The following is a 16,712-nucleotide window of genomic DNA, read 5'->3' as shown; positions in this document are numbered from 1 at the left end:
TACCGATTGGTTTAGGTTTTGTTTTTTTTTTTTTTTTTGGAGAAGTTTTATTGCTATAGGGCACGTGCGCTCTCCAGACAGACAGAGAGAGACATACAGACAGAAAGCGAGAAATCACCCCCCGGGAAGGATGGTCATGCCACAATCCCTTCTCCTCCATTCTCCTCTCGGGATCTTGGGCACGCGTGCCCAGTGTGAGTTTTAAGCTACCAGGTCCGGGACTTGAACCGCGGTCGACTACATGAGAGTCCAGCGACATGGCCATTATGCTAACTGCTGGTTCCCAGTGTAGGTTTGCTTTTAACCAGCAGATCACTCTATTATCTCATGACTTCTAAGGCTCTGTCTTATACTCTGGTAAAGTTGCCAGTGATCATACTTTTTCTCTTTCTGGAATGATTTTATTTATGCCTCAACATCTGGCCCCTCTAGGTTCCCCCAGATCTCCAGAACGAAGTCCTGATCAGCCTGTTGGAGACTGACCCCGATGTCGTGGACTACTTACTCAGAAGAAAGGCTTCCCAATCATCGTAAGTATGCCAGTTTTCCATCTTATAAAGTCTTGTTGAGGGTTACTGTTTCCAAAGAATTAGAAAGATTGACATAACTCCACACAGGGTGAACTGAAGTGGAATTTTGGCAACCTTCTGGCAACTCTGACCAGTCTACCTTACCAGAAAATGCTTCCGTCTTTGTTTCTGTCTTACCAATCCACTTATCAAACTTGAAATTACTTTACAAGATTTTTCTGTTTCATTTTCAGCTTTCTCTAGCCCCTTGAGGTCTGTCTGTGTTTACTGGAGGAAAATGTTCCGAATCACTGACAAGATGCTCAAGTGACTATGATGCACATCAGTGATTCTACTACAGACAAATCCTGATAACTGCTTAGGGGGCCCCTCTGGCTGTGTCTGGATGTGTCTTACCTATGCAGCTTGACCAGCGGGAGTGACACCTCACCACGCCCGGAGACAGGCCTTAGCTGAGGCAGATGTGCCCATCTCAAAGTAAAGATGTGCACACTCTTATCGCTCCATCCTTTAGAGCTAGTCTTCTATTCATACAGTGCACGCTGGCTTCCACAAGCACCCATGTTTGCAGTGAGTCAAATGCAAAGCATGCCGTAGGCTATGGTTTGCCACCATTTTTTCTTCCAAAGGAAGAACAATGCATTTTTGCATTAGCTAAATTTTACAGTTAATCCTAACCTTTGCTACAGAGGCAGAGTTTATGAAGGCATTGAGCATTCAGCAAAATCAATGGAATAATATTATTAATGGGATAATATTTTACAATTAACCAGGAGCAATATCACCACCATGACACCGAATCGTAAATTTCTGACAGGAAAAGTTGGTGCTCTTCTGTTATAAAAGTGTCATTTGTGCTATACATTTAATCTACTAAAGTTAAGACACATTTTCCCTGTGCTTTTTCATCTTTGAAATCGAATTTAACCTTACAATCAACAGCATGTCCTAATTTAATTCATAACATTTTCTCTTTCTTAGTCATATATAAAATAATGGTATGTCTTATTCAATCATATCTTAGAAACAATGACACATGCTGAGTTATTCCTATCTACCGATGTTGACTTTGATGAATTAATTTTCATTTATAATTATTTGGATATTTAAATATATTTATTACTTTGAAAATTTGGTGACAATGAATTCCTTTTTTTTCACCTCCCTTCTTTCATAGGTTGTTACATCGATAGCACTGTTAAATTCCACTTCACTCCATTTCCAGCTGAGCAGGGATGTCCTTTTAATTAGATCATGCTTTCTAATGCATTTGTAAAAACCTATGTCTGTGCCAATCATTGTTAGGCCCAGTACTATTTCAAGTAAGACATTCTGCCTGGATTCAAGTCCCAAGAGCCATAAGTAAACAAAAATATTTTCAAATTTTACAAATAGGTTGGTATTTCATGCTCTTGTATTCCATATCAAACAATTGGGCTTACACTTAGATTTTTCTTAGATTTATAACTCTTGTCAAGGTGTAAGTTCTAATTTAAGCTAACAAATGGCCTTTCTTCCCAACAGATCATATACCACCAGAATTTAACAAACTCACTTATTTTCTTCCCTTATGAATCTCCCCTTAAGCTGCATTTAAAACACCAGTGGTGCACTGTGGAAAAGCTAGAAAATACACACTTACAACACCACTGGTTTGGACTGGCCAAATTTCTGCTTTCGTGGGGCATTATTGGAAAGACAAATCGATTGTACTTTAAAGAGTAATGTGTAAGTTATGTTTATGTGGTCCCAAATCCAAACAGTCCCTGACTCGTGATGATGGTTCAATTCAAATGATTTTTTTTCTTTACAATTATGTGAAAGTAATACACATTCAATAGAAACCACACTTTAAATTTCATACAACCATTTGGTTTTTAATTTTCAGTACCACAGTCAATAAATTACATGAGGTATTCAGCATGTTATTATAAGAGTGACTTTGTGTTAGATGATTTTGCCCCACTAGAAAGTGTTCTGAGCATGTTTAAGGTATGCTATGCTGTGCTATGATATTTGGCAGGTTGGGTGTATTAAATGCATTTTCAACTTATGGTATTTTCAACTTACAATGGATTTTGGGGAATGTAATCACGTTGGAAATTAAGAAGCATCTTTAACTATAATGTATGTTCTTTGACTATAATGCCAAGGTAAGAAGTGAACCTTTCTTTCACTATTACACAAAGAAGTACACATATTAATCTTATTTGAGACTTATCCAGGCTCTTCTGTTCCCTGTTCTGGTAAGAGTAAGAAGTAGGATTGAATGGTCTAGGTCCACTATCCTAAACAAAAATCTTGGGTGACTTCCAGGGCTTCAAGGAAAGGGAAGTGAGCTCATGGGAGCTCTATGGGTATTAAGGAATAACATTATCAGAGAACAGAAAACATTTGGGGAAGACTTAGTAAGGGGTAGAAGAGAGTGGGAGTTTTTTGTTTTCCTCTACCTATAAGTCAAAGAAAAACCCAGAAAGCTGATAGTGATATCATAAAGTAAGAATGAATACATTAATAAATTATTTATTTTTGGTCACCCTTTGAGACCTGAGAGTACTGCCTCTGGAACTATAGGTGGTTTGTAGCTTAAAGAAGTGCTTCCTAGGACCAGCAGTTAGCATAATGGCTATGTCGCTGGACTCCCATGTAGTCGACCGCGGTTCGAGTCCCAGACCCGGCAGCTTAAAACTCACACCGGGCATGTGTGCATGCGTGCCCAAGATCCCAAGAGGAGAATGGAGGAGAAGGGATTGCGGCATCGCCATCCCCCCTGGGGGGTGATTTCTTGCTTTCTGTCTCTCTGTTTCTCTCTGTCTTTCTGGCGAGTGCACATGCCCTATAGCAAAAGACCTCTCCTCCCTCCCCCCCAAAAAAAGAAGTGCTTCCCAAATTTTACTGTGCATGGAAATCAATAGATTTTGTTAAATCCTCTTTCTGAATCAGTAAGACTAGGGGACATGGCCTGATAATCGGAATTTCCAATAATTTTCCAAGTGACACTACTCTTGCCAGTCCATGATCCACACTTTGAGTTGAGAAAACTTAAAATATCAAAGCATATTGTTGCCTTTAAGACCTTTCAGACTTGCTGGAGGATGCCTACAAGAGAAAAATAATAGGAGACCTATTCATAAGTATGTTTCAGAATGTAAAATGATAGGTGTTAGACCAGTGGGTCTCAGACTCCCCTGCCCATTCAAGTCTCCTGGGGGGCCTAAAGAACAACTAAGCCTGGGCCACCCCTCAGAAGTTCTGACCAAGTAGTTCTGGGCTGAAGTCAGGATGTTGGGATTTCTAACAGGTCTTCACCTGATTCTAATAAGCAGCCAGGGCTAAGAACCTGTGGCTTTGATCCACCTAACTGGACATTACTTATTTACTATCACACAGGTACTTGAGGTAGGTGATTTTTGACATTACAATGGTGTATTTGTATCTCAGCCATGGTGGTGTAGGTAGTAGTAGTAGACTGCTACTGCACAGTGCTGAAGCCACACGGTATGCCCAGGTCCAGATCCTGGGTCAACCTGAACACACTAGGTATGACTGTGTGCACCCTGATCCTGTCTGGCAGGAGGACTGTGGCATGATGGGACCCTGTCAGTGGTACCTATGTTTATCTGTTTATCTGTCTCTGTCTCACTTTTCCTCTCTCATGGAAGAAATTTTAAAGTAATTAAGGTAAATTAATTTTTTTAAAAAAATGAAGTGTCTTTATGTTGACAAAGGAAGGGAACCAATGCTCCAGACTGTAAATCCACTTGGAGTTTGGATAAGGGAAGGAAATGTGACTTGCAGGCTGGGGAATGGCTTCTGAGAAGAGGAGGGATTTGCAGTGAACCTAAAGATGAGTAGGATGTAAACAAGCCTTGTGTTTGGGGTTGAACCAGGGCTTGGTCATGACAGTCAGTCTGCTGGCTGATGGGGGCACAATGGAGAGGCTGACCAGCACTGAGGGAAGAGCCTTAAGTGGCGGCTGAGGGGCCACCTTTGAGTGAAAAAGCAGTGGTGATGGATTGCAGTGACAGTGGATTGCTGTGATGGTAGATTATAGTGATGGTAAATTACAGTGCCTCAAATGGCCAGATGGTGCTGACCACACTGGCCTGTTCATTACCCCTCAATGACACATGCTTGTGTAGTTCAGCACCCTGGTGGCCAGCCTCAGGCCCAGAGCCAGATCGCCGGAGCTTGCGTTCTGGTTCCACTACTATTAGTTGTGTCCACTTCGGTAAGTTAGTTCATCTCTGTTTTCAGTTTTCTCATCTGTAAACTAGAAATAAAAGGAGCACCAACTTTCTACAGTTGTTGTGGCCTTATAGTATCCAGTTTATAATAAATGCTTAATAAATGTTGATTACTATCAAGTTTCTTCAGATTTCACCACTGTGTTTATTTATACCTACTTACCAAAGACACAGGAAGCACTAGATTCTACCTGGGTTCCCGTGAGCCGGTAACCTCCCAGGTAGTGTGGAAGAAGCACACAGAAGAATGCATCCGCTTTAAGTTGTGGCAGTATGTCTAAAAGCAAAGCCCGTTATTTGCTTCCAACCCTTTGGGTTTTTTGCTAAAACTGTTTTTTGCCACCAGTTCACAAATCTAAATGAGGCCTTAGATTCCCGTGAGGCTGAGTGGGAACTGCACACGGTTTTATTTGGAGGGGGAAAAACACAAGTCTTCAAAGTGTAGAAACCAAGAAAATATTTATCATAATTTCTGGTTTGAAAGAGCAAACATTAAGTGATATTCGGGAACTTCATGTTTTGTTTGGATTTGAGTTTTTCTCTTCTTTATTCAACATCAGAATTGGTGGAATAAAAGAATTATTCAATATTTTTTCTTGCGCTGTCTACTTAAATGTTTGGCTTCAACCAAAGGGATATTAGAAGAGATTTTTACTACTAAGAATACAAGATTCCCAGTTTTTAAACTGGTATAGTTATTGTATCTGTTTTCTTCAGAGATACTTAAAATAGATCCCTTGCCTTGGGTCCAGGGATGTGAGAAAATGGGGGGCAGGTGAGACCAGAAGGAAATGGGTGCTGAGTGTGGGCATTTGCAACAGAACAAGGTATCACAGCAAGGCTGGGCTTAGAGGAGGAAAGCAAGGCCCTCACTTAAGGATCTAAAGGGGTGCCAGAAAACTCGGCCATCTAAATGAAGCATATTGGCCCAGCCTCAGCAACGCAGGTGGTGGGGTGCCCCTGCACAATATGCAGCCAAGTGGGATGGCCTGGGTTTAGACCCCCAGTCTGGATGCCCAGTAAGCCTGAACATGCCTGGCTGGCTGGAGGGCTGGAGGTAGATCACAGCTATGGGGCCCTGTCTTGGGCACGTGCCTCCCTCCTGTCTTATGAAAGAAAGGAAGAAGGAAAGAAAATTTATTAAGAAAGTTAATTAAAACCTATTATTTAAGTTTATTTCTTCCATGAGTGAGAGGGATAAAAAGAGAGAGACAGGCATCCCCAATAGTGTCCCCACACCATGATCCACCTCTAGCCAGTCCCAGATCATGGGCACCCATATGCCCAGTAAAATCAGGGCGGTCTCCAGAAGTGAACCTGGAATCTTCCCATGTGGATTAGCTTCTCAGAGTGTTACATTACCACTGTGCCTGTGTATTGTAAGGTAATGTTGTTTTTTTTTTTTAAGTCAAAGTTAATGCCAAAAATCTATGATGAATAAAATATCAACATTTGAAAAATATGCCGGGCCAACAGGTGGTATGGTAGCTAGGGTGTTGTACTCTCACATGGCTGATCACAGTTCAAGTCCCAGACCGGGCCTGGCAGCTCACTTTCTCACTTTCTCTTTCTCCCTCTCTGTTTCTCTCTGGTTAAATTTAAAAAATACATAAATAAACAATATTAAATAAATAATTATCTTAAAAAAAAAAAAGTCAGTGCCATGCTTCGCCATACTAGAACCTACAGCAAAGGTTAAAATATGTACCCCTGGTTTAAATGGGAGCAACTCCTCCGTCATATTTTCACAACCTACTAATCTCATTTTCCACCAAGAAAACTGCTATGTTTGACAATTTTTCTTGACCAAATGGCAATCTTACATAACTTTTAATCAAATTAACCTGAAGTAAAATAATAATGAAATCCTGTTTGGGGCATCAATAAAGCAGTTAAACTTGATATAATATTGTAAGTTCTAATGTACCTATTTTTTGACTGCTTTAATATTCTGGGGGAAAAATTAATTATACTTAAACCATATATGGATAGGAATGCACAGTTTGTTTTTGTTTTCTTTTTGTTTGTTTGTTTTGGTTTGGTTTTGAGAGGTTTTCACTATAGGGCTTGTGTGCTTGCTGGACAGACAGAGACAGAGACAGAAAGCGAGAAATCACCCCCCAGGGGGGATGGCCACGCCGCAATCCCTTCTCCTCCATTCTCCTCTCGGGATCTTGGGCATGCATGCACACGCGCCCGGCGTGAGTTTTAAGCCACCGGGTCTGGGATACAAACCGCGGTCGACTACGTGGGAGTCCAGCGACATAGCCATTACGCTAACTGCTGGTCCCCAGTTTTCTTTTTTTACTGAGGTACCTTCAGGCCCCTAGAATTCGGTATAGGGATCTTCACAGGACAGAGCAGATTCATGTGAAAATCCTCTGTTAAGTCCCGAGCTCAGGAGAGCTCAGCAGAGCTCGACTGTCTGGTGTGGTAACTAGTCCCAGGAACGGTGCTTGCCATTTTGAATATAGCCTCAAGAAAATGTCTAAGAAAGATTTGCTCTTAATTCCATCAAGCCTCATAGGCTCCCCAGGAATATATTGATTGAACAAAACTAAGTAGAGCATCTTCCAACTAGATTCTGGAAATAAGCTGAAAACAAAACAATTTTACTGTGCTTGGGGAGGAGATACATATAGATGGAAAATCATTGTTTTGTTGAGCTGGAAATTCATTCCATTGAATGATAAGTCCACCTTCTCCATTCTGGGGCAGCGTTAGTCTTCGTTAGTCTTTCATTTAATTTAAAGGTATCACATTTAACTTATAAAATAAATATCAGTGATTAATTGACATGATGTAGATTTTTTAAATTAGAAACCTCGCAGAATGTAATTGTTGGGGCCCTTGACCTTGAGCCTTTCTCATTCCCAGCCCCCACCACCCCCTGCTTGGGACCACTCCTATCTCTTGGGAGTATACTTATGCTTTTACTTAATAAATAATTGTGTGTGTGTGTGTGTGTGTGTGTGTGTGTGTGTGTGTGGTGTCGTTTTAGACAGGGTCTCACTATGTCATGACGCTTTTGCCTTAGCCTCCCAGGTAGCTGGGACCATAGGTGTGCACTCTGCCTAACTTTTAGGGTGGTCAGGAATCGAACTCAGGTCTCCCACATGGCCTTGGCCTGCCGAACAGCAGCGTCCAGTGTGCACTACCACAACTGGACCAGATGATTTAATCTTTCAAAGATCAACATTACAAACGTCTCCTTCTCCAAATCCATGGAGTGTGATGAGATGGACTATCATTTCTGTCTTCCTTTAACTAGAATTTGGTAAATCAGAAAGGATTTCAGGAAAGTTTCTGATATAAGTCTGACTTTAGTAAACAGCGAAGAATTGACTTAACTGTAACAGCCAAGAGTCTTATTGACAGGCAGGAACTGGTGGCCTTGACTGTCATTTCATTCCATTACCCTGGGAATTCTGAAGCATTAACCACCCTTCTCTCCCAGCCACCCATAACTCACTCCACTTAAGAAAGCCTTTTTTAACTAGTTTTAGGAAAACTTATGCAGAATAGGGAATTCTGTAATGAAAAATTCCAAAAGTGTGAGCATGTCTTCTATGAAAAGGCACATCAGGATGGGAGGTATTTGTCACATCACCCCTTTCTTCTGACACCTTTCTTGTGATTCACAGCTTCCTTAGAAATTTGCAAAATATTAATTTGAAGATATTTTATCAGGCAGACTGTAAGTAAAACGAACAAAGACAGCATTAATTTATCTTTACCCGCCATAAGTACTTCACATGTCAGGCGATTAGGAGGGAATTTATAAGGACTAAAAACAAGGATTGAAATTTCACCAAAGCCTGATGTCCAGGGTCCTGGCTTTATCACCTGGTGGGGAATTCAGATCCATGTCAGCTACTCTTTGGGATGAGTGCTTTTCCCCCTTCGGATTCTGCATTATGGAAGCTTTGTGATGAGCATGATTAATGTGAAAATCCTCCACAAATCCAGAGCTGTGGCGGTGGATTCCTTTCCCAGTACAATTAGTAACACCCAAGATGGTAATGAGCTTTGCGTTCCAATGGACTGGAGTTTATCAGTGGAACAGTTGAGCCAAGGATGAAGTCAATGCACATTTGAAATCTCCATGGTGTTTCCCGCTGGGGTAGCTCAGCAAGGGACTTAGCTAGCCACATCCGGTGATTGAACCGGAGTTTTCCATCTATCCACAGAACAAGTTCTGTACTTCCAGCTGCAGTGCAGGCCTGCCCACAGTGCCCTGCCAGCGTGTTTACACCCTGACCTGGAGGGATCAGCCAAGGGTGAGAATGCAGTTCACTCTCCATGCCCATCTCATACTCGTTTGGGTAGCTGAGACTGGCCATGCATGCTGTGGATGGCCCTGGGGTTTGGGGGTCTAATAGGAAGCCCTCCATGCATGGAGGCAAACCCATGTTGACTGGCATCCATCCGCCCAACATTGATCCATTCAAATCCAAGTCTAGAAGGAGAGGCCATTACGTAACTTTAGACTATGCCTCACCTAGTGAATCACTGGGCAGAGCAAGTCTTTTATGAGAATAAATTTTATGTGAATATTTTAATGCCTTCACATGGGATGCTGAACTCAAAAACTGTCTTCTTAGAGTTGGATTATCCTAGAGGCAAATCTGAGAGAAGACATTTGTGGTTGCTTGTCTCATTTTTCAGAGATAACCAAAGTGGGGGTTTTGTTTTACTAGATTTAACACTGAGTGTCCTGAAGAAGAGCACTAAAAACCTTCCTCCTGGGCCCATTTGCCCACCAGTGTTCAGGAATCAGAGGGTGCTGCTACTTGGTGCTGGTCCATAGGAAGGTAATGCCGAGGGAGCCCCCAGCGCTGACTGATGGTGGCGGGTTTAGCCAACCTCAGGGGTCCTGATTCTGGCTGGCCACTTCTTTGACAGTTGTAGCGCAAACAGTAGCTTTTCTTTCTTTTCTCACTTTTATCTCTAGGTTTCAGACTTGGGGAAATTTCCTTTCTTATCTTCTTTTAGCACCCACGTTTCCACTGCATTACACCTGGGTAACTATTCACACCCTCTGCTCCCACACAATTGTTTTCTGATTTGTAATTTTTTTATATGAAAACTCTTACAGTGCTTTATTGATTTTACCTGATTGGGTTATACACTTGACAAATGCCTTTACTGGAAACAGTAATTCCCGTAGAATTAGAAATGTTCCAGAAACTTTGGACTACAGTAGAAAGTATTAGAAGTAGAAACTGGGCAGGCACAGGAAGCATAGACATGTAGTGATGATGTTCCTCCTGGGTACAAATGTGCTCTGAAAAGCCCACATAATTTTGCTTCCAGGTCCCCATAAATTTCTCCAAGCTCCAGCCTCCACTCAGCAATCCTGTTCTCTCCCTCTGTTCTGTGCCTTTGCTTCCAATTGTATTGCCTAAGTGGGTGTATATGTGTGCATGTGTGTATGCATATGTGCATATAGGTGCATGTGTGTGTATGTGAATATACATCTGTAGATCTATGTATGTGTGTGCATGGATGTACATATATGCATCTGTGTGTGAATATGTGTGTGTTTGTGCTTATGTGTGTGCATATGCCTATGTATATGTATATTTGTGGGTGAATATGTGTATGTATGTGTGTGGGTTGTGTTTGTGTGTGCATATGTGAAATGTGCATGTATTGATCCTGGGTTTGCTTCTAACAGATTCAATGATGAAGCAATGGAATGACACTAAGTTTTTTTTCCATCTCTGAAAACTGCCCATGTTGTGAAAGTCCCGAAGAGTGAATAAAACAGTCTTGTTTTGTTCTGTTCTGTTTTGTTTTTTAATCGGTGGGCTTTCACGTGAGTAGACAATTCTTGGACATGGAATCATAGACCAGTTTGGCCACCTTCTGACTTCTACTGAGAAAATGATACACAGGAAAATAAATATTTTAAAAGGCCATCAACTCTAAGTATAAAATGTAGAATTTTACTGTTGATTTATAACAATGTCCAATACTATAATATTTAACAAATTTTAGAAGGACCCCAACTCTTACTATTCCACTGCTGGAAAGATATGTTATTTAGTCAACTCCATTTCTTTCACTCATTTCCAGACTACTGAGACCAGGAACAAGGATTTGATAACTGTAGTTTAGTATGATGTATGCTGCGTAATAAACTCTGCATAAATATCAGCTTTCCCTCTTCTCCCAGGTCAAGGGGCTATTGTGCATAGTGTATTTTTTAAGCTGCTCACCATGTGTATATATACTGTATTCCCTTCCATGACTGGGACACACTGGGGGGCATGAAAGGAAAACATTTTCTCTCATCGGATGGTCCCTGGCCTTGTCCCTGGCAGTGGCCCCCACCAGTCTAAGGAAGTTCAGGGCCTGTGTCTCCTATGAGGCACCTTGCCCACACTTGGCTCCAGAGAAGAGCCTTAGCCATCTTTCCTGGTGTCTCTCTGAGTGGGGCCCCAGGTGTGTCCCTTTTGGTGATTTGACTTCAGAGACTGCTCCAGAAGATCAGAGAAAGTCAGATTGACCTCTCCTGTCCCCTTTCACCTCAACATGTTTTGATCCATGACCAACTGCATTCAGTAGTCTGGATCCCACACACAGCAGACGGAGGAGGTCTAGGAGTTGCCTGAGATGGGCAAACCCTTTCTTCTCCCTCAACCTGTGGCTCCAGCCACCATAAGGTTGGGACTACCACATTTACCCCCCAGGTCAGCCAACACTTCAGCTTTGGCCACCATGTCTGGTTTCCCTTCTCATCTGGCTTTTAGCAGATTTGTAGCCCACTGTCACATTTATGGATTGAGTGAAGGAAGGAAGGTTTGGTTATTAGGGATGCATGCCCATGTATCAGAACCAGCTGGAGGGCTTCTTAAACACAGTGTGCTTGCTGGCCCCATGCCAGAGTTTCCATTTTGACAGGCAAGGCTGACTTGCTGGATGACGGCTACACACTCAAAAGTTGCCATCTTGAAATTTTTCTTTTTTTTTAAAAAAAAGGAATTATTTATTTAATTCCATTTGTTGTTGTTGTTGTTATTTAATTTGACCAGGCAGAGACAAAGAGAAAAAGGGAAAGTGACAAAGCAAGCTGCCAGGTCCAGGACATGAACCCCAGTTGGTCATGTGGGAATCCAATGCCTTTTACCATCATGCCACCTGCCAGCCCCCAAATTTTTAATTTTTTTAAACCTGGGGCCCTGCATGTTTATTTGGCTCTGGGCTCCTCAAATGCTGGAACCAGTCCTGCTGGTAAATCTACCTCAACTTGATCAGACCCAATCTTAGCTATGAAAATGAAGGAAAAATAGTGTAACAATTTTTTATAATTTTGTCGTTTTTTGATTGTCCTTGTTTTATTTCATTTTGTTTTCACCAAACCCAGTGCTCTCACAAAGCATACTGCCTTTTTAGCATTCCCCAACAATTGATGTAGGTATGATTTCCCTGTCTGTACATCAGTCCAAAAACAATTTTTGAAGCAGCTTGAAAAGCCACATGAAATGGAACAATATCATAGTAAGTGATTTACTAGGCTGAGGAAAGGAAAACAATAGGAAGAGATAAGATGAGATTAAATCAGGGTGTGGAAATCACACGCATTCTTCAAGCTTCAATATACCAGCTTGAGCAGATCCCCGAGTGCCCTGAGCCTTCTAGCAGTCATTACATATAGAAACTACTCTTTATTACATGACTCACAGTTCCATAGGGTAAAAACAGCCTATGCACTTGGTAGAAACCCAAATGCCCCTAATACCAAGACTTCAGAGGAATTGCTTCCGTGGGGATATCTTTCTTTATGCATGTAACTCCTGGTGGAATCTGTAACTTTCACCATTTTACTGACTCTATTCTCTCCTGTATGTTTTGTAAGTCAGCTGAACAAGACGTTGAGACAGAATTGTTGGGGTGTCCATGAGCTAAAACGTAGCCTTTTCCAAAACATTCCTCCCAATGTAAGAGGGCAAAAAACACACAAAACATTTGTAATCCTGACAGTTGCTTTGTTTTGGCTCATAGAGTAACCCTGTAAAACATCCCACGAAATAAGGCTTTCTGCCCTCACTATTGCTAGTCTAAAACCATGGCTTATTCTTGCTGGTAGACATAAGATGTGTTCACTAAGGACTGGAATAATGTCAGCTGAATAGGGAAAACAGATCAAAGTGGCCCAGTAACACCGTTTCTGCCCTGGTTGTAATGTAGAACCCTGACTCTGAGCCGAACCCTGTCCCGTGTTAGCTACTAGTCCAACACATTCAATTTTTCTTGTTTTCATGATAAACTTTCCTGACCCGGAGTCACACCCCATGACAATTGACAAGTGTCCTTTTGTTTTGCATTCCCTTGGCTAAACTTAGGGCAACTCTTTCAATATCCCCCCTACACACACACACACACACACACACACACACACACATGCGCACGCACACACACACACTTTCCAGCAATAATAGTAAGTTCCTTTTATTTTTCCTTCTAATTCACTGGAGGCCTAAAGGTCTGGAAAATCGTCCTCACGGCTGTCCTCTGGCTCCTTCCCATAAGATTATCTGATATCAGTTCAAAGAAGAGCCAAGGAAGGGACTTATTTATTCCATGTGGGTAGGAAATGTCCTGGGCAAAAGCGCTGGAGCCCCGGGGCTCCCTCAGTGATAGGTGCAGCCTATCACAGACGCTGGGATGTTTTTCCCCTGGATACCAAGCCCTGCTGGAAGCCTGAGCCAAAGTGACATTCCCCTGTGAGCGCACTTTCTCCATTTTGCTTGCGTAGAACCGTTAGGTTAGGTTAGGAAAGGATTGCTCTGGCATGTGTTTACCTTCTTCAAGACCACAGGATTTTGTTGAAACATTAAACCAAGGGGCTGGCAGGTGGTGTGATGGTTAAGGGCGCTGGACTCCCACATGACCAACCGTGGTTCAAGTCCCGGACCTGGCAGCTTGCTTTCTCACTTCCCCTACCCCTCACTATGTCCCTCTCTGGTCAAATTAAGTAAGTAAGTAAGTAAGTAAGTAAGTAAGTAAATAAATAAATAAATAAATAAATAAATAAAGTTAAATAATTCTTTAAAAAAAGAAAGAAAAACCAAAAGAAAGGAAAGACTAGTAAACAAAGGCAAAGGAGGGGAAATAACAGAAGCAGGTTCTGGAACTTTTTAATCAACCTGTGATCATTTCCCTTTAAGATGTTGTCAGGGCCACTGTTTTGAGGAAGGTACAAAATAAAGATATTTCCAGGTAAGACTTTGAACATTCTTTTCATGTTCCTGAAGTTCAGTTCTCATTTTCATGTTCCACTTACATTTTCACCGTTATTTCCGTTGCTGTGACAACTCATGCACGTATGAATATGCTAATTTTATGCTAATTGCCATGTCATACCAATTTGTAAAAGCAGTAGAGCCTTGCTGAATCAATTTTAGTTGTGTTTAAATACAACGTTTGCAAGTGGAAATCATATATTTATCGTATTAGCCATAATTTTTGATATGAAACACTTACTGGCACCAGTAGCATCATTGGCTTCATCACAGGAAGGATGGATTTACTTAACACTCAGTGTATTTTACAGAAAAGAAAAATTGCACACAAGACCATAATGAACTTTAAGTGTCAGTCACAGTTTCATCTGTGCTAATTTTAATTCAGGATATTGAGGAAGATAAAAAGGTTATCTACCAGTTTTTCCATACTTAATAGATTGTGACTATCGGGCTTTAATTTAAAAATGGAAAGTGGTATTCATCCATGAGGCAACAAGGTTCAGCCCTGGCGCCCTTCGCCCTGCCTGACATTTCCTGTTACATCTGTTGGGTTTGACTGCCCTCTGCTGGTCATTTCGTGAAAACGCTTTCACCTTATTGTAGATGTCTTGGAACACAACTCTTAAGGTGGTTTTGTTTCAGCCCCTGTGTCCATCATTCTCCTCCTGTCATTTGTGTAATGGCTGTATTGTTTGAATCTGGCCACTGTTGGTTTGCACACTCACATGCGTGTAATTTTCTCCTTGTGCCAGAAGCCCTGACATGCTGCCGTCAGAAGTTTCCTTTTCCGTGGGAGGGAGGCACTCTTCCACAGACTCCAACAAGGCCTCCAGCGGAGACATCTCCCCTTATGACAACAACTCCCCAGTGCTGTCTGAGCGCTCGCTGCTGGCTATGCAAGAGGACGTGGTCCCGGGGGGCTCGGAGAAGCTTTCCAAAGTGCCAGAGCAGTATGTGCTGGTGGGCCACTTGCCGTCGTCTAAGTCAAGGGAAAGTTCTCCTGGACCAAGACGTGGGAAAGGTAACGTGCACTGCTCTTGCACATAGCGGGGGAGGGGTGCTGTGGGCTTACTCTTGCTCTTGCCCTTGTTTGATGTTTCCATTCAATAAGCTTCGCTGAGTACCTTCTGAATACCTTCTATAGGGGCAAGGAGGGCCTGGTGAGCCTAGTCATTGTCTGGGGGGTGGGGGTAGGGGTGGGTCCCTGGAGCCTGGCCCCGATTCATAGGTTCTAAAGTGCAGGGACATGCCCAGAGGAGTCACTCACATTCCTACCCAGCTCTTCTTCCCTCCAGCATCCCAGATCATGATTTGTTCTGGCTGCCAGTCTAAGATGTCAGCCGATTACTGGTGTTACTTTTGTAGAGACCAAGTCGAATGTCCTATATAAGACAGTGTGCCAGGACCACATAATGTTAGTGCCCAGTGACAAGAGCACGAGGCTTAGAGTCAGAAACCTGTAGGACCTCCAGTTAGTGACTGAGTTTGTCAGAGTCCCATTTCTTCCAGATGTGAAACCTGAGAGTAATAACAGCATGGAATTCACTGGGTTTTACTGACTGGTCCATGTAGAGTCCTTTTCTTTTTAAGAGAGATTTTTGCTATAGAGCATGTGTGCTCGCCAGAGAGACAGAAAGGCAGAGAGGGAGAAATCACCCCCCAGGAGCTATGGCCACACTGCAATCCCTTCTCCTCTTGGGATCTTTGTCATGCACGCACATGGGCCCAGAGTTTTAAGCTGCTGTATCCGGGACTCGAACCATGGTTAACTACGTGTGAGTCCAGAGACATAACCATTACACCATCTGCTGGTCCCCACGCAGAGTCCTTAACACAGCAGTTAGTGTAAAAGAAGCACACGCTGGTCCTGGCTATGGAACGTCACATGCGTTTCTTACTGCTCCGTACACCAGTGGCCTCATGCAGAAGGAGAGCTCTTGGAGAGCTTCTAGGAATGGAATGCAATGACACGCGTGGACTGCTACACATACGCAGGCGCCCAGTTGCCATTGGCTTCTATAAATAGTGTTACGATCCCTTCATAGGGTGGTCATGAGGATTGATGAGATGGTGACAAAGCCTAATCTAATGCCCTAAGCCATAAATACGTATAGATACCCTAGGGGCATTTATGAAGGAATCCATGCAGTAAGGAGGCAGTTGATGCCCACTGCAGGGTGCTCCTGCGGGCAGGACAGAAACCAGAGCTGTTGTTCCTCTGAGGCTGTTGCCACTGTCACCCTTGTATTAGTTTCCTACTGCCTCTGTAGCAAATTACTGCGAATTACTACTGTGGCCTAAAACAACATACCAATGGGTTATCTTAGGGTTCTGGAAGTCAGAAGTGTCAAATGGGCCCACAGGGCTGCCATCCCTTCTTGAGGTCCTAGGAAGCAATGTGTTCCCTGCCTTTTCCAGCTTCTCAAGGCTTCTGTTCTCTTTGCCTTGTGGCCCCTTCTTCCGTCTTTTTTTCTTGGGGGAGGGGGTTTTGTATTATTTATTTATTTAATTTTGTTTTACATCCAATTACTATAAATCTTTACAATATACCAAATGAATTTTCCCATCCTGAATAAACTGTATATTGGTTCAGTAAAGATATTACCCCTTTCCTCCATCTTTAAGGCCACTCACATAGCAGATCTTCTCTGCTGCCGTCCTTTTTTTTTTTTTTTTTTTTG

General features: G+C 42.5%; 1 protein-coding gene across 1 annotated transcript in view; it reads left to right on the top strand.

Moving 5' to 3' along the window:
* Positions 1–16,712, top strand: part of ARHGAP6 (Rho GTPase activating protein 6) — a 286,203-nt gene that overhangs the window by 262,283 nt on the left and 7,208 nt on the right. The window contains 2 exon segments of the mRNA XM_027766368.1: positions 433–530; positions 14,784–15,052. Of these exon segments, the coding sequence (XP_027622169.1) occupies positions 433–530; positions 14,784–15,052 (367 nt within the window).

This window comes from Tupaia chinensis, unplaced genomic scaffold (assembly GCF_000334495.1).
Source record: "Tupaia chinensis unplaced genomic scaffold, TupChi_1.0 Scaffold142808_1, whole genome shotgun sequence".
NCBI classification, from domain to species: domain Eukaryota; kingdom Metazoa; phylum Chordata; class Mammalia; order Scandentia; family Tupaiidae; genus Tupaia; species Tupaia belangeri.
This window is presented reverse-complemented; position numbering and strand designations above follow the sequence as displayed.